This window comes from Calonectris borealis, chromosome 13 (genome assembly GCF_964195595.1).
Source record: "Calonectris borealis chromosome 13, bCalBor7.hap1.2, whole genome shotgun sequence".
NCBI lineage: Eukaryota > Metazoa > Chordata > Aves > Procellariiformes > Procellariidae > Calonectris > Calonectris borealis.
This window is the reverse complement of record NC_134324.1, coordinates 20,581,728-20,609,220: the sequence shown is the minus strand read 5'-3', so window position 1 is coordinate 20,609,220 and position 27,493 is coordinate 20,581,728. Positions and strand designations below refer to the sequence as shown.

The 27,493-nt window shown below is 40.5% G+C and overlaps 1 protein-coding gene across 2 annotated transcripts in view; it reads left to right on the top strand.

Moving 5' to 3' along the window:
* CHRDL1 (chordin like 1) overlaps positions 1 to 27,159 on the top strand; it is a 46,029-nt gene extending 18,870 nt beyond the window's left edge. Inside the window, exons 5-12 of one of the 2 annotated variants that reach the window (XM_075162447.1) lie at positions 9,473 to 9,618; positions 10,635 to 10,728; positions 14,439 to 14,506; positions 15,826 to 16,000; positions 19,324 to 19,518; positions 21,298 to 21,465; positions 22,616 to 22,705; positions 24,004 to 27,159. In XM_075162447.1, the coding sequence (XP_075018548.1) occupies positions 9,473 to 9,618; positions 10,635 to 10,728; positions 14,439 to 14,506; positions 15,826 to 16,000; positions 19,324 to 19,518; positions 21,298 to 21,465; positions 22,616 to 22,705; positions 24,004 to 24,134 (1,067 nt within the window). In that variant the 3' untranslated portion in view covers positions 24,135 to 27,159. The remainder of the gene's footprint in view (positions 1 to 9,472; positions 9,619 to 10,634; positions 10,729 to 14,438; positions 14,507 to 15,825; positions 16,001 to 19,323; positions 19,519 to 21,297; positions 21,466 to 22,615; positions 22,706 to 24,003) is intronic. The other variant, XM_075162448.1, reaches the window with a different exon arrangement.
* Positions 27,160 to 27,493: the final 334 nt, after the last annotated feature.

Here is a 27,493-nt window from a genome sequence, read left to right as displayed (position 1 = left end):
CCCAGCATAGCACACTCATGCTAAGGTGGCCAAAATACGATCACAGAACGTCTCCTGCACTGTAGGCCTTTTTGGGGAAGTGAACTACAGTGGCAGAATGAGGAAATCCAGATTCCCAGCTATATGCTTCTTTGCACTAGCCCTTCTGGTACAAATGGATCAGAAGAGAAGCATTAATTGGATCTCTGGGTTCAAAGCAAACCTACTGCTGTCACTGTACCTTAGTTTCACTGGAACTGCAGGAAAATAGGCAAGTGCTCTGTGTTGTATAAAAGTACTGCTATTTGTGCATGAAATGCACTGCATAAACACAGAAGAATATTATTTATGTGATCTTTTTCCCATATAAACATGAGGATCTTTTTTTAAAGAATATTTTAAAAAATACAGTTTGATTTGAACACATAGCATCAGGGTTAGTTCAATCAACAGAGTTGTTCCAGATTTATTCAACACAACTATGATCAAATTCTCACTGTCACTCTCCTAGCAAGCTGCATAATCTCTTTCTGCAGGATGCTTCCCTCACCTCTTCAAGTCTTAGGCTGCTCTGTTTTGAATTTGTAAGGATCAGATTATCAACACATATTTATTCCTCTATTCCAAATACGTGTCTCATACTGAATAGCTGTTTCTTATATGTAATAACCATATTCCATTGGCTTATGTGTAGTAGAGGGAAGAGCCTAACAAAGAGGATTTCTGCCTGGAGGCAGGGTTCTTTATCTTTTACTTGGAATGTTACTAGCACTCAGATTTTTTGAGGACTGGCAAGAGCTTTGGCTGAACCCCTTGGAACATAGACACCAAGGCAGCAGGGGTCAAAGGACTCATTACCATTTTTTCAGAGCTCTAATTCCTTAGGTGAAAGAAGGCTAGTTCAGATACTGCTCATCAGAGTAGCTCCACGACTGTTCACATCTAAACATGCTTATCTAGCTGTCAAAATGGCTGTTGCAGCAACAGGAAGAGGCACATATAATTTTAAAGCTGGAGAGAGGAGTTTAGCCCAGGTCCCCTTGCAAAATGAATTTCAAACCGATTAGATTTACTCGCTTTGTGTTTCTCTCCTGTACGTCAGGGTGACAGAGGATTCAAACATGTTCCAACTGGCTGTACCGTCAAAAGTAACTGTAAGAGTAAATTGCAGTCACCCACTCCGAGCCTGCTTCAGTAAGATGCCAGATTGAAGTCTGTATCTTGCAGTCAGTAGGAGCTGCAGAGGAGCTTCAGATTCTCAAGTATTGTACACGTCCTTGGTGATGCAGAAAGATAAGTAATGTCAGCTAGTAGGCAGCGAACGTGCACAACTACAAAGGAGAGTCCAAACCCACTGCCATCTAATGTGATACTAATATATCACTCGCTATTGCTTGCCGCATATGCCAATGACACAGGGCGTTACTAGCATACACCATTGGGAATGAAGCACACCACTTCATTTGTCAGGACCTTCCTTTTAGTTTAGTTTCTCCTGCATAAGGTGCAAAAGCATTACCTGCTGAAGGGAAATGTTTTGAACCAAAGCACAGCTCATGTGCTTTGAATTAATTTTCAATATTGCTGCCCCGAAATTGAAATTAAAATGTTACACCTTGTTTACTTAAGAGTCCTAGTCTCCAGAGCTATTCATTGAGGAGTACTTCCTTCCAGAAGTCATTCCCTGGCTTCACTGGGACCCATTGAAAAGAAATGGACTAATCTATACTGTGGTGTAAAAGATGCTGTTCACCACATGCAAGGTGGGACCTTAGGGTGTATTGTTACCCTTAAAGTTTTAAAGATTCTGCAGCAGGAATTAAAAAAAAAAAAGATCCACAAGTCCCATTGTCATGGGTGTTTGGCAAAAAAAGACAAGAACTGTTTTTGCTGCTGCCAGTCCCAGCTCTGCTTTCAAATAAAAGCTGAAAGTTGGAGTGGGAGGCACCGTTCCTACTCTGCATGTGTCTGGCTCAGGATAGAGCTATTGCTGTGAATGACAGTACTCAGGCTAGCTAATTTGGGGAAGTCTTGTCCCATACACAAACACAAAGGGAATTCCATTCTGTCGTGGTTTAACCCTGGCCGGCAACTAAGCCCCACACAGCCACTTGCTCACTCCCCCCGCTGGGATGGGGCAGAGAATCAGAAGAGTAAAAGTGAGAAAACTCGCGGGTTGAGGTAAAGGCAGTTTAATAGGGAAAGCAAAAGCTGCGCACACCAGCAAAGCAAAACAAGGAATTCATTCACCACTTCCCACCGGCAGGCAGGTGTTTGGCCATCCCCAGGAAAGCAGGGCTCCATCACGCCTAACAGTTAATTGGGAAGACAAACGCCTTCCTCCTTCTTCCCCCAGCTTTGTATGCTGAGCATGACATCATATGGTATGGAATATCCCTTTGGTCAGTCGGGGTCAGCTGTCCCAGCTGTGTCCCCTCCCAACTCCTTGTGCCCCCCCACAGAGGAGCAGAAAAGGCCTTGACCCTGTGCAAGTACTGCCCAGCAGTAACTAAAACATCCCTGTGTTATCAACACTGTTTCCAGCACAAATCCAAAACATAGCCCCATACTTGCTACTATGAAGAAAATTAACTCTATCCCAGCCAAAACCAGCGCACATTGTCAGGCAGATGCACAACTCCTGTGGGTGACAGCCTGTTTCATGTTAAGAATACATTTCAGTGGTGGAGGAAAACACAGCACTTTTTACATTGTGGTTGGCCTTTGGCAACTGCAGCCTGCATTGTGGGAGCAGTTGAAGAAAGCTGAAGAGGTAACAAGGTGCATAAGATAAACAAAGCTTCCAACGTCTTACCTGCAACTTTCTCCTCCCTGCATTTCATGCTTCTAGCTCCTTGCATGAATTGCAGTCAGGGCAAATTAGCATTTTATTCGATATTGCTGCCTGGATTTTTTTCAATCCACTTTGTAAATTGCAACTCCACCTGCAGGTTTTTATCCAGAAATGTAATCTTTTTACTTATTGAAGTAAAAAGATTCAATAAGCAAGAATCATCCCGTATCTCTCTACTGGCTTATGTGTATGTAACCCTAGAGAATGATTTTGCTTGTAGAGAAAAGACCTGGACTCCATGAAGGAGAATAATTAACAATATTTTTTTAACAAGGAGAACCTAGGGGTATGTGCAACTCCTACCCAAGCAGTTTTCCAAAAACAGATGTCAGGTCATCAAAGTGCTGCCCACTTGTGTTGGACAGTGTGTGTACCTAAGCTGATTCAGGTTTCATAAAATTTTCAATAAGCAAAACAGGGAGAAGTACTGTCATACTCTAGTCATGTTCCCCTTTGGCATTAGAAATGCTCATCATCTGCACATTTCCAAGAACTGTGTTTTATTTTGACCTGCATAATTGCTCTTTATATGTTGCTTCTGAATAGTTAACCTGCAATTCTTATGCCAATTTTAAATGTCAAGGCAAGTAATATGGCCTCACGTGATGTTATGTTACAATCTGGGGTGTCCTGATTTCTGTACAGAAGCAGCATGTGAGATGACCAGTTAGCTGGTGTCCAAAGACAGTTCCTGCACCAGGATACAGCCTGGAGAGCTTTGAAGTACCTGTTGCAACTAAACTGACTCTCCCAGTTGTGTTCAGTAGCAAAATCCATTGGGAATACAAGTGAATATGCAGGAGAAATTTCAATGCAAACAGTTGTCCCAGAGCTATAGCAGAATTCAATTGCCTCTCTAGTGAATAGGGTTGCAAAACAAATCCTCAGTCTCTTGGTCTGTACATGCTTATGCTCCGTGTTGATTCAGAAGACATGTTTCATAAAATCCTCTCTGGACTCAAATTCATAATCTATCATCTGCCTACTTACAAAGGACCAGAGAGACTATCTGCAGAACAGTTCCCAGTATGGTAAGTTTCTGAAGGCATTAGATCTCATGATTAATTTCATATTGTTTAGCACTTGATTGTTTTTATAAGGGTGGTTAATAAAACAGACAAACTGCAAAAACCAAGCCAGGCTGAGCGCCTAGCATTTCTGCTTGATGTTAAAAGCCCCGTCTTTTTCAATAAATGACACTAGGTGATTCTGAATGTTGCAGTTTAAAAATAGTTTCTAAGTCAGCAAGCCAAGAGTTTGTAGGATTTTTAAAAAATGATCTTTACCAGATGTTCTGATACTAAAATAAGCAATAGTGAGAGTGTTAAGTACTAACAAGAATGGCCAGAATATTGTACAAGAAAGTATCTCATAGAGATGCAATAAAAACCCACAGACCCTTATTGAGGTGCTGTGCAGGGTCCTAACAGACCCTGCGGAGAGGTATGCAGCAGCATGAACTTTGCCTAAACACCTTCTTTGTCTAATCTGTACAATCTCCATTTCAGGAGTACACTCAGTTACCACTTCAACCTATTACTGGTTGCAGATCAGTAAAACTCAGCACAGTGACTTTCAGAAAGCCAAGATACTTGGTCTCATTGTCCACAATGGCAGAGTTCACCCAAAAGAAACTGGTTTTCGTGTCTTGAAGGTCAGATGTCACATCATAAATACTTTACTGATTATCATGCCATGACTGTACTGATTCTGAGGTGGTTTTGCCAGTTTGTTAGTTAGTGTCCTAAAATTGTTTGTTAGCAATTGTACCTGTACCTCCTGACTTTATCTAGAAGGATCCAAGTTGAAAACTTAATTGACTGTAGTAAGGCCTGGATCCTAAAGCCCTTCCTCAAGTAAGTCACCCTACAGTAACATTTCCCTAAAGGCTAGTTTGCTTATAGCCAGTCACTGCTTTTCACTCTGCACATAAATACTGTTACAGAAGTTACCACTGTTTCAAACACCAGGAACTGCCTGTGGAATTTGTCTAAGCTATTCAAGGGATTAGTTGCAGATAACCGATGCTCTTCTGCTCCATATCCAAGTAAGGGTAAAGCATCTCAGGACCCAGCTTTTATAACAATCCAGGAAGGAATAGTTGTAAACAGAAAAAGTCAGAAGATGGTGTTCCCAAAACTGACTGTGATCCATGTGACACAGCATCTGTTTCTCTCAGGAGACTGGAAAGCTCCAGAAGCCAGGAAGCCCTGGTCTGTGTACATAGGATGGCTGCCCTCAAACCTTGGCCCTTGGAAACCTTAAGTCATGGGCAGACCATCAGGAATCCAAGCAGGTTTCCATGAAAAATCTGTCATTGAGTAGATTCTACTGAACCAGAAAATTTCCATAAAATGTCTGTGGTTTATCGAATTCATATCTAACTCTGTTTTCCTGATAGTCAGACTATCAGGAAAGCATCAGTGCTGCACTTCACACTAAGTTAGCATCCCTTCATGGCAAACTTTTTGCCATGCTGTTTCTTCACATGCCCTGTCAAATGGACTATAGTTCATGGAATACGTGAACTATACCTACATGCAGTTCTAGTTCATAGTGAACTTTTATATCAGGCTGTACTACAGATCTGAATTGATACAATGCTTGTTTGTATAGATCAACAGTTCCTCCTAGTACAAGCATCCATCTCAAACATAATCTTAAAAAGCAGCATTCAAGAAAGCACCTAGGCTGAATCCTGAAGGAAACGTTTCTATTGGCTTCACTGAGGCTAGGATTTACCTTGTGTGTATGATATAACAGTGAAAAACAGCCTAGGTAGACAACAGAAGCTGGACAGAATCCTATGTTTGGAAGAGAGGAATGCCTGGATATAGGAATTCAAGCATAGCTACCATAGTCTCCAATTGCTTTTAAAAAAATGTTTTGAAGCTAATCCATTTTTGATACAGTTGTATTCTGTTGCCTGTTTGTAAAACCTGAAAGACTTCTTCAACCAGGTTCAACCTTTAAAGCTACTTACAGGGTAAGTTAAAATCCATATCAAGTCACGTGAAGCCTAGGTTGCACATCTTAGCCCCCTGCCATTACCTAATGCTAATGTCAGTGATAAATCAGTGCTATCCATATTGCTAACTCATGGTCTTATCTTGATTGCACTAAAATTGCAGGCAAATATAAGCATGGCCTGTCAACTTCTATACTGAAGTCTGAGCCCTTAGAGAACAAATGCCAACCACAGAAACAAAGATACTTCTTTTTCAATGGATGCTATAACATCTTTACCCTCTATGTTTTATATTGCTTCCACTGACGTGCTATGAATGCCAGAGAGAAAAGCTCAGACTGAACCCAGTTAATTAAAAGGATTCACACAGATGGTTTGCCTGGTACTTTACAGAGGCAGCTAATTAAAGCAATGTTAGTCAGCACCATTAAAATGCCAGATAAAGCTTTGGGAACAATCCTGATTAGGAGGCAAGGTTTACAAATAGAGCTTTGAGCAATGCAGTGTATTTGCACTTAATTAATCTAATTCTAACATATCTTAACTAAGCCACAGAATAATGCATGCTGATATCAATATTAATGCCAAGATTTTTCAAAGTTCAAACCTGGCACTTATTAAAACAATCCACAATGACTCTAATTTCACATTCTACAGCAGAATATGATATCATGAGGGAGACTGAACTCCTCTAATTAGCCATGATTTAAAGAGCACTAAAAAGAAACCAAGGCAAGTCCTAGTTGTAGAAAGTCAGTCACACATTAGCAAAGACAGAGAGGAGAAACTGCACCAGACAGAAGTTATATTTAGACATGTAATATAAACAAAGCTTCCTTGCAGTTTTAGACAGATGCTGTGTTTGGAGAGGATCAGTAGCACTCTCCAATATGCTGTCTCTGATATACATTTTTTTGCAATAACAGTAATGTGGTCTTGATCTGAAAACTTCTTCTAAACCTTGTTTTATGCAACCAAATAGGCCCATTCACTTAATGTGCTAAAAGATAATCATACGCACAGGTATGTGCAGCACAGGACCTAAACCATGGTCTTATTCCCTGTAATTGAAACTGACTTTTCTTGTAATTATTTTATCAAATAAGACTTCAAAATAGCAATAGAATTTCATCCCATATTCCAAAGACAGGCAGATGTACATGTGTTTTGGGCTGCATGATATGATTTAGCTGTTATAGGCCTAACTTCTATGATCAACTTAAAAGAAATATGGATGAAAACAACTACCTACTGCAACTCTCCACTGTTATTTTCCAAGCAATAAAAGTTTCACCATCCTCCTTCCCTTATTTAGAAGCCACAGTTTAAAGGCATTTGGTGATTTCATAGTGATCTGGGCAGTGTGGCACACACCAAGGTAAATGTGCAGTAAAATTTACTCTCTTCATCCAATACTCTGAAGAGTCACAATGAGTCATTCAAGTATTGGTCTTTGCAAATGACCACAAGCCAAACACTGCTTTTGGACAGGCATCCCACATGGGCACAGCGATGTCCTGCAGAGTCTGCGTGAACAGGGCCTCATATCCAGACAAAAACCATTTGTATTATCCTTTCATTTCTCCTTTCATTTTCATTTCTTTCCAGTTCTACTGCTCTTCCAATTGCCCAAGGGGCAAGGGGATAACTAAGGGTTTGGCAGTCTCTCTTTCTGCTTTCCATGAGATGACTCTCGGAAAGCCCAAGAAACTATGGTGACATAAGTTTCAGGAGGTAGCACAGTCCTGAGAAGTGCCTCTTTATTCATATTGTCCAATAATTGTGCCTAATTGCTACAAATTCAGTAGCTGAATTTGTCACTTGAATTTTTTGCTGATGACTTTCAAAGGATGTGTCTTAATTAGAGCATACATCTTGCCATTCCAGAATGTGTATTAAAAGCAAACCATACAAAAAGTGCCGAAAGCACTGCATTTCTATGCCAAGCACAGGTGTCGTCAAAGCTCTGTACTATTTATAAGATTTTGTAAAGCTATCATTAGACACCTTTGATTGCACTGAAATAATGATGTATTTGGTGCTTCAAAGGAGGAAGTGCAAATACCATGTCTGTCTCTTGAAGAGAAATGAAATGTCAGGCAAGGAACCCTAAACGGCTAACTGCTCTTGCCATTCTCCTGCAGAATGTTCTTTGCGGACCCACTAGACTCTCAAACACTGTAGTATGTGTATGTTCCACAGCCAGATTTTATATTTACCATTCAAAATATTATTAATATTTGATGGACCAATGTAACTATATGCTTTTATGGAAAACTCTAAATGTCAGTGTTTAATGCCAGTGCATGCCAGCAGAAAACTACTTTTTCATTTGGGCTCCCAGCTGAAAAATGTGCATTCTGTAGTGGCACAGTTTCACAAAAAAATCTCCCCAGGTTTATCTGATAGATAATGAAAGGGGCTACAGCAAAACCTGAATTTTCAGGTCAGGTTTCTTTTACATGAAAGCCCAAACCCACTGAATGAAATTTCAGCTGCATTCCTAGAAATTTGCAGTGATTCGGGCTCCAGAGAACAAACACTCCACTGTTACTTCCATAGAGCTCTTGTTCAAAATGCCTCTTCCCATGCTGAGATGCTAAATTCATGTGAATGTAAATGTATAGTGCCAGATTCACTGCCCAATAGGTATCAAGTGACCTACATTTCATAGGTAAAGTATAATCCCTTTGCACAGTTTATCAACTGCTAATAGTTAAACGATCTAGGGGATGTTTTAACATAAAGTATGGATAGCTTTATGTCTTAGAAGAAAATTTAACCCATGTGGTGCAGAACTCGATATGATCTTAAGTTGAAACAGGAGGTTTCAGGGTTGAACTGACGCTGCCATCTTGTGCGCTTTGTCATATGCACCAAGTTCTGCAACCAAAATGCACTCATTTGCACATCTGTCATTAAAATGCATGTAAGAGAAAAATCAGCTTTTTGGTGGCTTTTGAAGTTTGTGTTTGACAACTTTTGCCCATTTTGAAAACAACAGCAGCAATTAATTGTGAAGGCCACAGGCAACAAACACTTACATAGTACATACCTTTCTCTTGACACAGTTCCATCATCAGTATCACTGCTCCTCTACCAGAAGGTTTCTGCCTGTGGATGGCATGGAAGCGGCACCATGCATGCCCTGTGGCACAATCTGCTAACCTGCAACTAAGTCTTCTATGGGCTACAACACTACAAATCATTAATAAAATGATACCGGTACTAAGAAGGGGGAAACCGTGCTAGAACAGTGCTATCGATAGTGGGATTCTGTGTGTATAGCACCTAATGCCTTCTACATTAAAGCATGAAAAAGCCATGTAAATATAACAAGTGGGCACACAACTGCACCTACCTATCCTAATACCAAATTAGCAGAGAGAGCAGAGAAATACAGCAGCATGAGACATGGCCATCAGTGCTGGCATTGCAGTTGATCATCAACATCCTAAGATTAACTGGGACAGTCAACTGAAAGCGTGAATTATTAAAGTTCAGCAAAGTAGCAGCATGAGAATATCACTTATACTTTGTAGCATGACAAAACCTGTCCTTTTATAATAAAGAGAAATGAGGGAGAAGGAAAGCTTTTCCTCCCCTGTATCTGTGATATTGCGAGTTGTCAAGAACATTTGCATGAAGTGTTCCTTTCCTGTTGCTTCCAGAAGACTCCCTTTTCTCAGTAAGCAGCAAAATCACCGGGAAATCCTGTGAATACAATGGCACCACCTACCATCACGGCGAAATGTTTGTGGCAGAGGGGCTTTTCCAAAACAGGCAAGCAAACCAGTGTGCCCAGTGCAGCTGCTCAGTAAGTAGCATGATTTGACAAAGCCCTGCTCTGTCTGTGCTTCATTTCTCCTTTCTAGAAGACATGACACTGAAATATAAGCAATACATAGCAAAGGCTGGGAATTGAGAGTTAATGCTGAAACTCATGAGAGTGCTCAGAGCCAGTCTGCAGCACCTGGTAAATGCCAGGCTACCTCTTACTCAAACACAGTGGACAAAGCTTACCCTGTCAAGCATCTGCTGTAAGTGAGCTTACAGTGCAGAGGCAGCAGGTAAAATACTGCTACTTGGCATATATAGAATATTTCACTTCAATCTGACTGGAAAATATAGCATTAAGCCACTGACTGAAACTGAATTCATTTGGACTGAACTGATAAGTAAAGAGCCCCACAGGGTGGGAGTGGACAGCTCTGTAAGCTGGCACTGGGCCACAGAGATGTCACCAATTCAAATCCAGTATATTTGAGCAGTCATCCAGTGACTCTTCAGAGCCAGTGTCTGAACCAAAACATCCCTCTCAATCCAACCAGCTCTTCAGTATCAAGTACTGGCAACTCTGGACCTCCCCTGATCAAATCTACACATCTACATCATATTCTACATTAACTACAAATTTAACAGGCCAAGTACTGAACAGACTTTATGACTTTTAGTTACTGCTAAGCTATTCCTCCAGTACAATGGTAAGACATAACAGAGGGAGGGGGGGTGTAGAAATTTACACTCATGATTTTAGTACCAACAACGTCAGGTGCATTTTCAGCCTACAATAATTGCAGTTGTTCTCCCCACACACTTTTACCTCTTCCCTTTTCCCCCTGTTTTTTTAAAGAAGGAGACTTTCCTCTGTGCGACAACAAATTTGAAAAAAGCTATTCAGACTTTTCATTGGTAAAATATTCTGCTTTTGCATACTAGAGTGGCATTTATGTAAACACACATACTAGATTTAAGCATGTCTATAAAAAATGCATATACAGTACCAGACAAATCAATGACTCCTTCTAAATTCTCCTTGTGTTTTACTGGCAGGAAGGAAATGTGTACTGTGGGTTGAAGACTTGTCCCAAATTAACTTGCTCTTTCCCAGTTTCTGTTCCGGAGTCCTGCTGTCCAGTTTGCAGAGGTAAGTTTGAGTACAACCACAGAAGGACAGGCTCTGAATTTACTCCTTCCCCTCTCAGAGCCCTGTCTGTGCACCAGCACTGTCACTCAGGATACTATCTGCAAGTTTCCCATGTACTTGCCAATGCATGTTGGGAAATTAAACCTCGAATTTCAGCAGGGAAACGTTTGCAACAAGGAGAGAATGCACTGATGATAAAGTTGCATCCCCATAACGAGGTAAAGCAAGGCTTCAAATGATGTATTGAAATAGCTGCCATTGCTCTGGGTAGAAAAGCTTTGCAATAAAAGATGAGCTTCTATCTGACAGGTTACCAGACCTGCTTAAGTTATGCAAGGCACAAGAATTTCAATTCAGAGGGTAAGGCCAATTACTCCAGTTTAAATTAGGTAAATCAGGTAACTTCAGTATTTTACTAGCAATTGCATTTTAGATCCTATACACATAGGGAACTTGATTCTAGGGGCCTTCCCAGCCTTTCTGAACGTCTAAACCTAAATGTCTGTCTAAAAGCCCGTCTGAGAATGCCTGAGAATTTCTGAATGTATTTTATCTCACTATTAGTATTGTGGCATTTGAGTCACCACTTCTAGGATATCTAAGCACCTATGGCTAGTTCTCAAAGATGCAGATAAGCACCTGAAGGTACCTATGGTTTTCAGAAGTGCCACTCTATTGATACCAGTGATGCCAGGTTGCTTTGAAAAACTCTCCTGCTTGCACCTTTGTGCACCTATATCCTTTTGAGATTCTGCTTGTTTGAACTCAGTACTATTTTTGCATGGCAAAAATAAGGAGTATTATATTGTTGGTTGTATAATTTTGCCCATGGTGCTAGAGTTGTTGTTAATCACAGAGTAGCACAGTCCCACAGTCCCTGTCCTAAGGAGTTTATTGAGTACACAGGCTGCACCAAAAGCTCTGAGGGGTGAAGGAGCTGAGCCAAAAAGAGAGTACTTCAGAGTGCATCAGTGCTTAATAGTGCAGCATGCTGCAGAGATAGCACAGCACGCTTTGAAGGAACAAGTTCCTGGATAGAAGCTGTGTAGTCATGTCAGTGCAGCAAGCTGTCTAAGCTACTTAACCTGCAGAGATGCAGTGGTAATTAACTTAAGTGTGGCACCATGTAAGACCTGAACTAGTCTCTCAGCAGGGCAATGCTGTGTGCTGCATAAATGTATCAGCTCAGTTCAGAGCAAGGATGAGGATCTCAATGCATGGAGATTGTTCCACATTCTCTGCTGCTTTGCCATGTTACTCCACAATATCTTTACAAATCTTGAAACATTTTGCCAGGCAAATTGCTTATAAAGCTTTCTGATCTCAAGCAGGCAAGGTGATAGTCCTGGCTTCCCAGGGTGAAATTTAGTGATACAGTTTTAAAGGTAATACATTGACAGTTAATTCAAGTAAATCCTTGCTAATCATCTGATTTATGGCATCTGTTCCCTGATAGTTGATCTGTTTTTGAAACCAACCTCTTCCAGTTACAAAAATCAAACTGACTTTCAAAGTACGAATTATCAGACATAGCTATTCTGTAAACTAGCCTTACGCTGGAGAAAGGCCAGACAGTGACAAATAAGTTCATTAGAATTTCCATATGAGAAGTGAGATTAAATTGGATTATGCAGTAGAGACGACCCCCCAGTGTCTCCACTGATGCAGGGGTTTTTTAATGTATTCCACTGTCTATTACTCTTACTTAAAAATGTTAAAATTATAATTCATCTCGTAATCAACTTTGTCCTTTTTAATATGGCGTAAGCTGTTTTATCTCCCCTCTGTGATTCTTTTGAAACGCAAACCTAAACGAAATGTTTGCATCAAGATCTAGCACAGCTCATGGGGAGGAAACTGTGAGTCAGTTTTTGCTCCCTGCATGGCCAAGTATATTAACATAATATATTAAAATTTGCCGATTTTCCTATTCATTCCTCTACTACTGGCTAGAGAAGGCTCCAAGCACTATGGTTCAGATGCTGATTTTTGTCAGGATCCAACTTCCCCCTCATAAACTGCATAGAGGATAAAATGCTAATACATAGTATGCACTAAGGTAGTGGATCCATGATGGATCTGATTGAGTTAAATCTGGATGAGTTAACTCCAGAACTGCAGGCGTACCTGCATCAGCATCATGGCTCTCCCAAGACAGTATCACACACTACTCCTGCTGCAGCAGCTATCCTGCTTCGAGGACCCAAGCCCGTAATCTGTGCCATTAATGAAAGGCTCCTGATGTGGTGGTACTGCGCTGCATTCCAGTGCAATGCTTGGCACATCTAAAGCTAGGCTTTGAGCCACTAGCAAAACAGTTTTATCTGTACCTGTATCTGAATTCCAAGCTGGGATAAATTCCAAGCTCCCCTCCACACTAAATGATTTGTCCTGTTCTTGTACAAATTTTCCAAGAATCAGATATCAGTTCAGGTTCCATAGGGCTTGTCTTACCAAGGTACACCTCTAAATAACTCTCTAAAAACTTCTTAAAGCCAGATTCTCTCTCTAGCCTGAACTGATTTTTCCCTGCTGTAATTTCCACCATAGCTTATGCTTAGATACGTTTGTATTTATGAAGTTGTCTTTACAGAGAAAACAGCTGGACACTACTCCTGAATAGAAACTGAAGGTTTCTTCTTCTTTCCAACTTTCCTTTCCATGAATCACATGTTTGGCTGTGAGGAACCAGAGCCTGGCTCCGCAAGTCCCTCACATTGATTCTCAAAAGCATTCATTACTTCTGCATCACATGCACAAATCACAAGTGCTCTAGCAAAACCTTTTCTCTTTTCAAAGACAAGTCAGCACGTTCTTACATTGTTATGAGTGTCCTTAGTGCTATGAGCCTTATTCTGTAGTACTTTTATTGGTCTGATTCAAAAAAGCAGTGCTGAACATTTCTCTACATGCAAATATAGGATCCTGTGAGCTTAGATGGGCCAACTTCTCATACATCCTGCCACAACTCATTGCACGTGCCTGGCTTCCTGGAAGAGTTGCTGGTTTGTGTCTAGTGAGCATGGCCATCACTTCTATTTATGAAACAGTCTATCTTTGACAAACAGATGAAAGCACCTCCCTGGTTCATAATCATACCTGGGGGTGAATCTCGACTTAGCAATTTTTATTAAATGAAGCATAAATAAGAGGGAAAAAACAACCATCTAGATATGGGGACAGGAAATTTGCAGGGCAAAATGTGGCTTACTTTTTCTTGATATATATAATACAATGTTATTTATTAATGGCTATACTTCAGAGCTGACTACAAAAATGTAATTCAGGATTCAATTCTCAGTCAAGTTACATGTCAGTTGAGCAACAGTAACTGTGCTTGTGGGTCTCCTCAGCCCACAGTAGATGGAAGGTCTCTGCAAGCTAAGCTAAGTCATGTTTCCTCACCTTTGCCTGAGATCACATAGCAAATGATTGCTGGAAATTACCTTGCCCATAGCATCTTGTTAAGCCACATAAATCTGATAGCAAATCTTCATCCTGAGTTTGCATAACGTTTGGGAAGACATTTTCCTTTTGGTCTCTACAGAATCTAGTACAATAAAGTCAGACTATAGACTGATACTCCTACGCACTGATGCAACCTCCACCCTAAATTTAGCTGTAAAGCTGGATGAGACTTCTCCCCTAAGTATCTCCCAAGGTGTTCCACAATTACTCCCCTAACTGATACTGCTCTGCTTCACGTACAGGAGATGGAGAATTATCATGGGAACATTCCGACGGAGATATCTTCCGGCAGCCAGCCAACAGGGAAGCCGTAAGTGTGACCTACAATTTAAAGACGTATTTTACTGCTGTGCTGTGCGTGCCAGTACACTGGGGGAAAAGAGAAAAGGATGATAACAGGTCTGAATATCTACATCCTGGGTTCTGTGAATCTAGCCCAAAATAGGTTTCTTTCACTTCTGCAAACCCCTTAATAAATTCAACCTGAATTCAAGAATAACGCTGAATTATAAACTTCCATGAGCTCCTGTGGGCTCTGGATTTGGTCTTTGTTTTATATGCTCTCTAAGAATAAAATTCTACAGCGTTGTTTGCTATGCAAGCATCACTTTTAAATCATAATTGCAAACACTTACTTCCCAGTTGACATATACATATGTATATATTTACTTTAGGGGCTTCACCACCTTTGGGGCTAAGAGTATCCATTAACAACTTGCTCCTCAAGAGATGATTTTTATAACAGCATCTGGAGAGAATATGAAGAGCTTTTAAGCATTAGGTGCACTGCCTAAATACATGAACCAACAGCTTTTTGGATTAGTGAGAAGAATCATGCCTTATAAAATAACTGCTATAATATACACTATTCCTTCATGCCCATGGGTATTTTGGAAAATAATTCTCTGAAAACAACCAGTGTTTTTGCTCTAGAAAACACACTGCACCCTACTACTACTACTTCCCTTTGCAAATAAAACGAGACTTCCCAGTGTGTAAGACAGATTCTAGTAAGGCTCTGCTCAGTCTGTGCAAGGCTAACCCTAGCCTTGCATGAGAGTTTAAAACTGCAAGCAACAAGAAGCTGGACAGTCATTCTGGACGTGCTCTGCCACTGGAGTCCTAGTAGAAAGCAATTTCGATGAGGAAAACTAGACAGGCTTACAATTCTTCTCATCTAATCTTAAAGTAGAGTAGACATCAGTAAAGTAGATATCTAGCTCTGAATATCATTTTTAATACATGGAGCAAAATAGGCACTTCTGGGTTGTGATTCATCTCCTTGGATATAGAGATCCACAACAGGTCAGGTTCTAAAATTGCCTCTCTGTCCATTGACTTGATTAGGGACTTCAGATGACCAACTTAGATAAAGACACCTACACTGACATATACAGTCTGGTGAGACGAGTAACAACTGCATATGTGTAGATTACTTCATTACCATGTTAACTATCTGCAAAACCTGAATGGCTTTTATTTAGTATGGTGCCATTCATTAGATTTAATGGTGTTTGATGATAGTGGCAACACTCTTGTTGCCTGTTTTAAGCTCCTAGTACAGCCTCTTTCCCCATGTTCATTGGAATGAGGCATTTACTTTCCTGCTCATTTTCTGTCTCCAAACAGAGACACTCATACCATCGCTCCCACTATGACCTGTCACCCAGCTCTGCGAGGCAGGTAGTCAACATTCCACGATTTCCCAATGCCAGGAGTAACCGTGGAGTCCTACCAGATCCCCAGCAAGCTTCAGGAACAATAGTACAAATCGTCATCAACAACAAGCATAAGCACGGACGAGGTAAAGACAAGTACTTCTTATAGTATTACTCTGGGTCAGGAATCAATCAATCACCTTCTCAAAATACACAGCAGAATCTTGGAAGTTCACACTGGTATCAAGAGACCCAAAGCAAACCAGGGAGGCACAAAGCAATAAGCTATTAAGGATACAAAACTAGCTCTTGACTGAGATCAGTTGTGCCTATACATACAACAGTGCATTTCACTCTGCAAAGGCACCACACTATCGTGTTGCTCTCTGAATTACTTTGTGGGATTGTCCTACATAATTCTGAGAACACGTGCAGTGGTTACCAGGGAAATGAGCACTTTGTGCCATAAAGGACACCACGATGCCTTTAGATTTGCTAATTTGTTCACACAGTGACTTGTCCAGTAGGAAATTGTTCATGCTTATTTTCTTTATACTGTCTCCTATTTTGTAACTTTACTAGCTTGTAAACAGCATATGTTTAAACTGCCCCACAAATCTCAGACCGTAAAGCTTTGCCATAGTATCAAGAGGTTTTCTGCCTCCAAGGCTTAGCAAATTATTCTCAAGAACAACAATATCATAACTTCCCCCACCTTAAGCTAATTGTCTGAGACAGTGGGATGCAAGGGGTGCTTTTCCTTCTCCATGACTAATACTAGAAGCAGAGTAGGCAATTAGCCTGTACCGGATGCCTGAGCTGTAAAGAGGCAAAGTTAACCAAGGTAATGAATCTCACTCTAAGAATCCTTTAGTGCCTCCTGATAATATAATATAGGACATATTACATTATGGGGACAGCAGAACTTTGAGCCAAACCAAGGCAAACCTTAGCCAAACATGACTAAGCCATATTCCTGCTGCATTACAGGAAGGACAAGAATAGGGGAAAAATATCGATTCTCCAGTTAGTGGGACAGCAGGGTTTTGTACAATAAAAAGGGTGGGATGCTCCGTTCCCACAGTGGGTGTATCTCAGTGAACAGAGGTCTGCAGGTACAGGACTAAGATGCCATAAAAGAAATAGCTGTAAAAATGCATGTTCAGAACAGCATCTATCCACAAATGCCAGAAACTACCCACAAAGAGTTAAAAGCCCTTGTATTAGGGCCAACTAATCTTTTAAGGTATTAACTAACAGAAGGAATGTTGGCCATAGGATCTTTATTATCCACCTGAACAAGCATGAAAAAACATTCACATCATGCCAGTGTTTTATGCTGAATCTGGGAGCAGGAATCTCCATGCAGTGCAATATCTTTGACATGTAATTCACACATGAAGACATCATCAAAGCAATTTCTAACTGATTTGTTTCAGCAAAAAAAGAGTGTACAGACGAATAGCATATTTCTGGATGCAGTACATAGTAACTGCCGCAACTTCAGACACTCACTGCCTGGAGAGTGTCTGAGAGATCCCCACGATGGAAACAGGAACGCTGACCATGTATTTTCTTTTGTTCTGGTGCAATTGACAAGTGTTTTATTAATTAACGCACATGCCCCTTGAGACGCATTTCAACAAGTTAAAAAATAAACACACAACAATTCTCCCGACATGCAAATACTGTGCAGTTGCATGGATACAGATTTATCATTCTAAATATGAAGAGCACTAAAAACGGCATCAAGGAACTAGAAGTTATTTGACATATTTTGGCTTCTACTGGAGGCTTCATCTGCTACCTCAGAGTAATTATTTAACTGTTCTGTGCTAAACAAACCCTTAAAACAGACAGAATATGTATCTATACAATGTCATGTGTTATCCCTTCCCCTGTCAGGGAGAAATCATGAAATATTTATGTCCATAAAGGATCTGGAGAACTCTAGCTGGGAAAACAAAATCCATATAAGCATAAATATAACTAACAATATAGTATTTAAGCATGTAAGCAGCCTGCTGAGCAGCTGAGTACTTACCAGTTTTCTCATTTATATTTTTTTCTCCCATGTTCTTAGTATACAGATAACACTTTATTTGCTTTTATTTGAGAAACAAAACTGTTTCCTACCTCTAAAATAAAAACATGTCTTAAGAAAGAGTTAAAAAGTAGCAAATTATAAACCAAATGATAGCATAACCCCATGAAAGACAATACATTGCAAAGAACACTCCCCATAAATCTCAGTAACTCAGTAAAGTATAAGCCAGTTGGTCACATCTGTTACCAGTTAGATGTAAATTTCAGATTACAGAGAAAAATTAAATTGCTTTTGAAAGTTACAGGCAAAATAGGAACATATTTTACAAATAAAAGCATTAATAAAAATGATGACATATTAGAAGTATTGGAAATATTTACAACATATCCCAGCTTCACTTTAGTTGCTTTTAGAAATCAGGCAGTGCCCTTTCTTTCACCTTGTTAGGATTAGTTTGCATTTTTCTTTGTGTTTATAAAATATTTAAAAAGAAAGGAGTAAGGTTTATAGGACAAATGCAAACATGGTGTAAAGTGATATAATTCCCATTAACTGCTGGGTGACCCAAACTGGCTTCCACTAGGCATGGATTTTTCCAGTGTCAGCTGTATTACTCTGTCTCCCAAGGACACTGATGGATAAATATTCTGAGGTGCTTAGATGCTATTGGAATGAAATTTCAGTCCCATATGCATCCTTTCATGTTAATGTTTTCTCATGATTCCAAAAGCCAAATGTCTCTATAATAGACATATATTTCCACAAAGGACATTAAACTTCATTTTGCAACATTCCCTTGCTTTGTTCTGTGTGTTATGTAGCAGGAACTCTGATGCAAAAGCAATAAAAGGCCCAGGTGGCAGTAATCCATCCTGCTGATAGCATGGCTCTCACTGCAAAAGCCGTGTTCATGTTTCTTCTAATGGTAAGAAAAGTTGTGCAGATGACTCAGTAGCAAATGTCATGATCCTGTCATCTGCAGATTCAATTCTAGAAGCCAGAGCCAATGCAGCAGGCTGTGTCCTGTGTGTCGACTGAGATTAGGAGGGGAAGGAGGAGTGGGTTTTAAAAGCTGGTTAATGACGCACAACTGAAATGCGTGTACTGGAGAGGAGCTAGTCAAATACTTGACGCAGCCACCTTCACTGTTCTCCTCAAAATAGTAATGGACACCAATGTCAGCAGAGTTGGAATCTAGGCAAAACTGCTCAGAAAAGGGTGATCATAGGCTCAGACTCATTTTAAGTAGCAAAACTCCAAGTTAAAGTTAACAAGCAGAGAAATGGGCCAGAGACACTAACAGATTATGTATAGAGACACTGCTTTAAACAAATGTGCATGAATCAAATGAATATTCCTAGAGAGGTAGCCAGTGAACATACCTTTTCCAGTTGTACTTCTTCCTTTTCTCTTCTTTTGTAGTTTGTGTTTCAAATGGCAAAACATACTCGCATGGTGAATCTTGGCATCCTAATCTCCGGGCCTTTGGAATCGTAGAGTGTGTGTTGTGCACCTGCAACATCACCAAACAAGAATGTAAGAAAATTCATTGTCCAGAACAATATCCCTGCAAATACCCTCAGAAGGTAGAAGGAAAATGCTGTAAAGTCTGTCCAGGTAAAACAAAGTTGATCGCAGACCACCTTTTTGCTGTGCATGTTAAGGGGCTTGGCTCAAGCCTTCTGGTCACAATAAGATCTGATGAAAATAGCAATAGCTGTGCCCATTGTTCTAATGTGTGTGCAGAGGTCTCAGTGTGAGACAGGCAGAGCTGCCTGGCCAGCCCTCATGTTCACTGCTGTTCCTCAAATGGGGGGGCTTGCTGCCTGGGGCACATATGTGCTGATCAGTCACTGCCCTTCTCTCTACTGTTAGCAGGACTTCCTGACACTCATTTCCAAAGAGAATATTACAGAAATGTACACAGAAAGTTCATTACTGTCAAAAGACTCTCCCATCCTTCCCCACCGCAGTGCCCACAGAACCTTCAAATGATTTTCTAGCTTGTGAAATGTGCATGGAGATAATATCATTTCTGCTTTTTAAAATGTACCAGAATGATTCAAACCCCCGATTATAAATTGATTGGTATCAGTTATGTAACTTAATCCTTGAAATAAATACTAACTTACCACAAATTTAGCATTGTTTCTATGCTGCACTAATGATTAAACTTATGTAGGCATTACTTACTAAAATCAATGCCTACAACTAGTGAAAAATCTGCTAATATGAATCTGCTGATGGTCTGCCAAATGACCAGCCATATTGCATATGATATAAAGGGTAAAGGAGCGTCCAGTTCCCATCTGTGCCTTTAAACTTCTTTTCTAATCTGTATGGCCCATTTCTATGTTTGTTTGGTGATGCACTGGGCAGAAATCTCTGAGGAAATGAGTTGTTCAGTCGTATATGGAAATCCTTCATAGAATGCACACTTCCTATTTTCTCTTGCTAGCCTTGCTTACTGGGAAAAAACATGATGCAGTGGCAGTAGGCAGGCAGGAGGTGTGTATCTAGATCCTTTTGGATACTTGTGAATCAGAGATCCACAGCTTTTATTGGGCTCATTTGAGATGAGAACAGTCAGCAAAACCTGACTAACAGGCTTCAACAGAAAATTTAATAGCAAAAAGGAAGTGACACTCTTTTTCTTTGAGATTCTATGTGTCAATTTTTAAGAAAGCTGAACCTTTTCCTGCAGTCTGTCTTGTATATGTGGAGATGTATTAATTATTAGGTTTTTCCACAAACAGCAGTCCGAGTTTCTGAGTTGCATCATCTCCCTTACATTCTTGTCCAACTTCCAATTACCAACAGAATAATTACAATTTCTACTTATATGCTGTACAACTTTACCGGGTGGGCAAGAGGTAATGTGCACTGTGGCTAGCCCAGGCTTGCACTGGCCAGCTGGCTGCTGCCGAGCAAAATGCAAACCTTCTAGGTTCTACCTGCCCTTCTCCTCAGCAAAGCATTAATTTGGGTCTCTTCACTCTGTCCAACCACCATTTTTCATTTAGGTATTTTATTACCTCTGAGACTTCTACCATTATTTCAAATATGCTTGAAAAGTGGACTACAGGTTCAAAAATTGTGAGGAGTCTCACAGACCACCTGGTTTTACACAGCTCATTTCCTTATGAAACTTATAAATTATATCTTTATTATATATATATTATAAATATGAATACTGTCTTGCCCCATAGACAGGCCATCAGAACCTAGCAGAATAGAACACTATTAAATGTCTGGGGCTTAGCTGGAGATGGATTTGAATGGCCATACAAGTGAAAATTCTACTTTTAAACTAAACCTGCTTGGCTGTTGGTGCCAAGTAAGTTCTGGAGGACTTGATTACAGCTGTAGTATGTGTTTTGGGCTTTTTTTAAACAGAAGAAGTGCCAAGCCAAACCTTTGACAACAAAGATTACTTCTGTGGGAAAGAGACATTTCCCGTCTATGAATCCGTTTTCACAGAGGAAGGAGAAACCATCAGAAAAATTGCAGTAGAGACTGAAAAGCCACCTCAAATAGAAATACATGTGTGGACAATTAGAAAAGGTGAGTTGAGCAAGTTCTTTCTTTAAACAGTGTATCATCTTCCATTAAAATCCCAGGACAATTTACAAATCCAAGCATCTTGAGATTGCTTTTTTTCTGGCTATTTAGGATATCACTATTTACAGCCACTTCCAACATACTCAAGTTTTACTGTACAAAAACCATTAATAACACACAAAGCTCTAGTTCTGCAAACTCCTAACCTTCATTGTGAGCAAAAGCACAATGACAAACAGGTTGTCAGTAATACCCTGTGTAATTTATTGCAGAGAAATCGGTAGTAGGGTTTGAACCAAGTGCCTGGAGGTTCTTATTTAGGATGGACCAAAAAGCTTTCTATTGAATTCAGTCTGCCCTATCTGCCTTAGTGATGCTACACCCATGATGGTCTAGAATATGGGCAAAAAATGTGTTAAGGATGGAAATAATATCTGGTAAAATTAGAAAAAAATAGAAAAGCATTCAGAAGCCCAAGCACTTCTGCAAACCTTGAACTTTTAGTATAATAAAAATTATCTCCAGCCTCCTAAAAATCCTATCTACTTAATCTTAAGCAAAAAGCATGTGATCCTCAAAGGAAACCCTCATGTAGTGCAGCCCTTTACAGAGAAACGATACATCTCTAGAATGCACTTTAAAGCACAAAGCCAAGCCAAAGTGTGAGCAGAAAAGAAGTCACAGAGGATTGGATGGTTAATAACTACCGTGTGTGTTCAAGAAGCCATAAAGCCTTGTGATGATTTGACAGTGATGTTGCCTGCTAGCTCATGACAGGCAAAATGGTATCTGAGTGCAAAATGATACTGTTTTTCCTCAGGACACTGGGATTTTGGCTTCTATTGTAATCTTACATTTACTCATACTAAGGAAGGGTTCAGCTATGTTGGAAAAGAATTGGCTAATTCTCACACCCCTCACAAACTCTCCGCAATTGGAAATCCACAGAAGGATTTACAGGAGAGTAGCAAAAAAACAGGGGGGTGGCAAACAGAATAAAAAAGAATAGGCTGAAAAGCCACGTAATTGGTAAGGATTATTTCACAAGGTGACTCGACATGGCGGTAATTCTACATAAAGGCAGGACAGCAACCCAGGTTTAGAACAACAGACACATTTCCAGTAACATGCACTTCTCATTTCTTTGCTGAAGGGATTCTGCGTCACTTCTATGTTGAAAAAGTGTCCAAGAGAGAATTTGAAGAACTTCCTTACTTCAAGCAGATAACAAGGACAACCCCTAGTAAGTAAAATTCTGACCTCTTCAGGTTTCTATTCACCATATAATCATAGCCTTGAAAAACATTCTCTTTTACTCAACACAGTCAAACAGATATACTAATTTTACCTCCAGTACATGGCTCCACTGTTTTATAAGTTTAGATTTAAATAATCAAAATACAGCAATTTAAAATACAGATACTTATAAATATTTGAGGTATGCACAGTTCATGTAGTTCATGTTTATGCTGTCTTAGTCTCCTGTATTTTGATAACATACAAGATAGGCTGTTTTCTGCCCATAATGCCATAAGTCTGAAATATGACTGATGTCAGCACAGCAGCACAATTTGGATTTATTTAAATAACATGTCAAGTTACCCCAATTTTTTAGAAAGTCATTTAGAAGAGAAAAAATTCAGAGATGATTAAAGGAGTTCTCCTACATACATATATGTTATATTTGAAAGAAGCTTTTCCTATGTTCTTAACAATATCTTCATTATTAAAATCTGTCTTTTGAAAGAACATGTAATTCTTTTAACACTGTCGATTCAATTTCTTTTTTGTACTTCATCCAGCTTGGGATATGACACTTAATTTGATAGTTGAATTAGGTATAGACATTTTTAGTTCCCAGTTCTTTTGCATTACAAGTTGTCATTTTTTCTGAGGTCTCTAATTAGGCAAGAACGTATTTTTCCCAGGAATAATATATTCTTGATAATAGAGGCTTAGTGAAAAGCAGACACCTTTTCATATAAAAAGTTTCCTAATTTTCTGCTGTCAGCCTTCCATAAGCTTGTCATTGTTATCTGTAATATAGTATTCTAGTTACTAGGACAGTGAGCATTTCTATTAACATTATCAAAAATGTATAGAAATATTAATATCCAGCAAACACAGTTTGTATTACACACAGGTAGGCAGAGTTCACAGTGCATGAAACACTTAGACTTGCTGCTTCCCAACTTTTAAATACTTTGGTTTACCATCAGAGTTAAATTTTCACATCATTCTGTGATAAAGCAGAGTATTCAAAGTTCTAAATGGTTGAATAAATAGGGTCAACCTACAGTACTACTTAATTAAAGAAAGGAATAATATTCTGGTCCTTGTTTATTATTTTTAACGAAGTTATTTTGCATGGAATATGTTACATGATTGTAAGATACTTTGAATATTTTCCATGGGAGGATTGGACATTCTCTTTTTGACCATTGTGAATCAGTTGGTCTGGAGAGTGCTTGTAAATGTCTTCAGAGTTCCCTATGCCCTTTTCTAAGTCAGTATCTGTCTCCTTTGTATTTTTGTTTTCAGGCCAGTGGAAAATATTTAGCGAGGGAGAAGCTCAGATCAGCCAAATGTGTGAAAGCAGAGTGTGCAGGACTGAGCTCGAGGATTTGGTAAAGGTTTTGTACCTTGAAAAGTCTGAAAAGGGTCACTGTTAAGGGAGACAGCACTGGAGGGAGAAACACAAGAAAACTTATGAAAACTTGGATCTGCAGCTGGACTGCAGGCTTATTTTGCTTAAGTCAACAGTTGCCCTAAAAACCAAAACTATAATGCAGTAATTATTCACATCATGCACAGCAAATTTGCTGCTTTATGTGTAGTGGTCTGTGTCAACCGTTCAAATATCTCCTCCAAAAGACTAGGAGGCTCTGTATTACTGGTGGGGGAAGGAGAAAGAGAGACTGTACTTTCCCAGAGTTGCATTTCTTTACAAGTTAAAAAGAGAAAACAGAACATTTTTATTATTATTATTTGGCAAGTTATTCAAACTAATGAAAAGAAGGACACCTAATAAATGTGCAGGAGCTATGGAGAGCATTATTTCCTGTGCTGAATTTATACCATTTCTGGTGTTGAAATGACTCATGGATTTTTTTTAGTAGGAAAAATACAAATGATACAATACTTGTGTCGGAGACATAAAAAACAGATTTAAACTAACAAACTCCTAAGCAGCCTGCTTTTGGGATGATGTCTTGTAGTTGAGCAAACCGAGTCCATAAACTGAACAGCAGGTGTTAGTGGCAATCACTGTATTTGTAGCAATTTGAGCAAATGTTCGCTTTTAAGTGGTTTTCACTGTTTCCTCCACCCACTTGTCTAAAAAATGTGTAGTGTTAGCTCCCTATCACAGCCCTAATAACTTCATTCTTCTGGGCCCTGTTAACACATGGTCTTGGCTGATAAACTGCCTTCGAAAGTGACGTGGCAGAAGGTAGTGAAGTACTTACAGTACTTTCAAAACACCTAGAGGGTTAAACCTCCTGATTAATAACTCCTTAAGAGTTGTGACAGTGCTTAATTTATTTGTTCTGATTTTGCTACAAACCTAATCTTCTGCGTTCTTCAGAGGGTGACCTCTCAATTCTCATGCTTCAAGGACAGCTCTCTCCCATGACAAACACCAAACAGCTACAGCAGGCCTTTAGAACACAGCAGCTCTGTGAAAACTGTTATCTTTGTGAAAAACAAATCTGAGAGATGCTGTTAAATTTAGTGTAGCATGTCTACAGTGTGTTTAAGAAAGGTGGCTCTCATCTGCAGAAAAAGTATAATTTAAAAAATGTTTTCTCTGAAGAGTGACCAAAATACTGCACTGCCTCATGGCTGCAAAGTTGGATTAAATCCCAAGAAGCAAGTGACTCGGCCTGCTTTTGCTCCCATTTTCTACTGCACAAGCAGGCAGGAATACTGCTGTTCAAACACACGCTAGGAAACAAAGCTTTGTGGAAATGGTCTGAGCCAGGGGCTGGGTCTTCACAGGGAGTGAAATCAACAGCGACAGCAAGGATTTTGAGGTTTGTCATTCTGCCAGTGACAGCACTCCGGGGTGTACCCATTTCTAAAGGGATGAAGGTGTGGGAGAGCTCCGTGCTGAGTGCCAAAAGCCTGTTTCAGGCAGAGAGAGTGCACCATCCTGAGGGGATCCTTGTCTCGAGCAGCAAAGCCTGGCAGCCTCCCTCTGCAGCACAGGCCTCAGGCTTCTCGTGCCACCCAGGTCCTGCCTGTGCTGCCTGCAGCGTCGGGGGGAGCGTAAGGCACTCCCCAACACAGAGGAGCAAGCGAGGAGAACATTCATGAAGGTGAAGGAAAGGCTGAAGGGAATTAGGAGAATACATATAGGGTGATCTCAGGTCCTTAGCGGTCTTGCCTGTGTATAACCACCCCATTGTCCCTAGGCCTGGACAGCGAGCAGGTAATCTTTAGGAATACTTCCCTCCCTACCAAGCACACAACATGGTCCACTGCATAACAGGAAAACACACTAAAAAGGGAGCTCCTCCAGCAACCGTGTGGATTTGCAAGAATGCAATACTCTCACCTGGTATCAGTAAGAACTACGGGGGCCTCTTTCCAAGCCTCCATGGCTGCAGGGAAATCCTCCGTGGTCCCTCCACGGCCACAGGGGAGGTTCAGCTCGGGGCCTGGAGCACCTCCTCCCGCCTGGCCCTCGGTGTCGCGGGGCTGTTTCTCACACTTCTCCCCTCGCCCCTCGTCACCAGCAGCGTTTTGCCGCTTTCCCCGAGGTGCCGCCGGCCTCGCTGAGGGGCTGAGCTGAGCCCTGCGGCGGGGCTGCTGCGGAGCGGGCCGGACCCGGCTGTCCCCGGCGTGGGGCAGCCCCTCAGCTCTCCTCAGAGCACCTGGGCACGGGCACCTGGCAGCACTGATACCATGCTACAGTGCGCAGTCTTAACTGGCACCAGGCCATTAGAAGTCCTGTATCACTGTTCATTAAACGGAGAACTAAGTGAACTGTCCCACCACCTTTCCATGGGACTGTAGCCTCTGCCTCCATAAACCCTGTCCTGGTGTTTGAAAGGGGTGTAGTGTATCCTGAGGTCCTAAGACCTTGCTGCACCAGAGGTTACTGCAGTTAACTGTAGAAGAAGTAGTTTGGCATCAGCAACACCCACTGCACGTGGCATTTACTGGGTTGAAATGTGCTGCAGAAGTGCAAAATTTTATTATAAATTTTCTAATAAGTCTTGAATTAACCTTATCGTTCCTCTGGTGAAGACATTGTAAGGAAGAGGTTCTGAGGAACTGTAGTGATCTAGTGGGAAGACCAGCATTTGATTTCTCACCTCACGGGCATCGTCTGTTTGTAGCAGTAGCTGGTGAAAAAAGACTAAGTGGAAAGTGTACAGTGTTTGTAATTATTTTTTTTTTTAAGAAGAAGGCGGCAACCTGCTTTTTGTACTTGTGACAGGACAGGTGGAATCCAGATTGTGTATTTATTTTCTAATAAACACTTCTTAAGAAAAGCAGAAAAAAAAATCATAAGCATCATTTAGTAAAATGCAGTGTTGCGTTTTTCCAGTTTCTGGTCACTTAAGACAACAAAATACACAGCGTCGTGTTTTTCATTCTTTTCATGGGATGTATGTCTGTTATGGTACTTATTTATGTACTTGTATCACTTTGACCTGGTTTGATAAATTAATAAACTCTGAAGTTGATAATAAAACAAGACATTTTGTGTATGATGCTGTTCGGTCACGACGTTTGGTTTCAGTTCCCTGTTGGCAGTCCTGCTGCTGCCACCCCAGAGAACGCCTGAACCCACGCGCCCGGCTGGGTGCAGTGCGTGGGTGCCGGCTGTGGAACCAGGTACGGAGCTATGGAAGAGTCAGACTCAAGACTGAGAGTGCTGGGCAGGGTGCAAAGTAAGGCTTCAGCACTCACCCGCATCCCTAACACTTCACGTGTGAGCTTGACCCACATGGACTTCAGCAGTGCACCTAAGACACCGGTTTATCAAAAACCTAAGAGATATTCATATGTTATGAGCAGT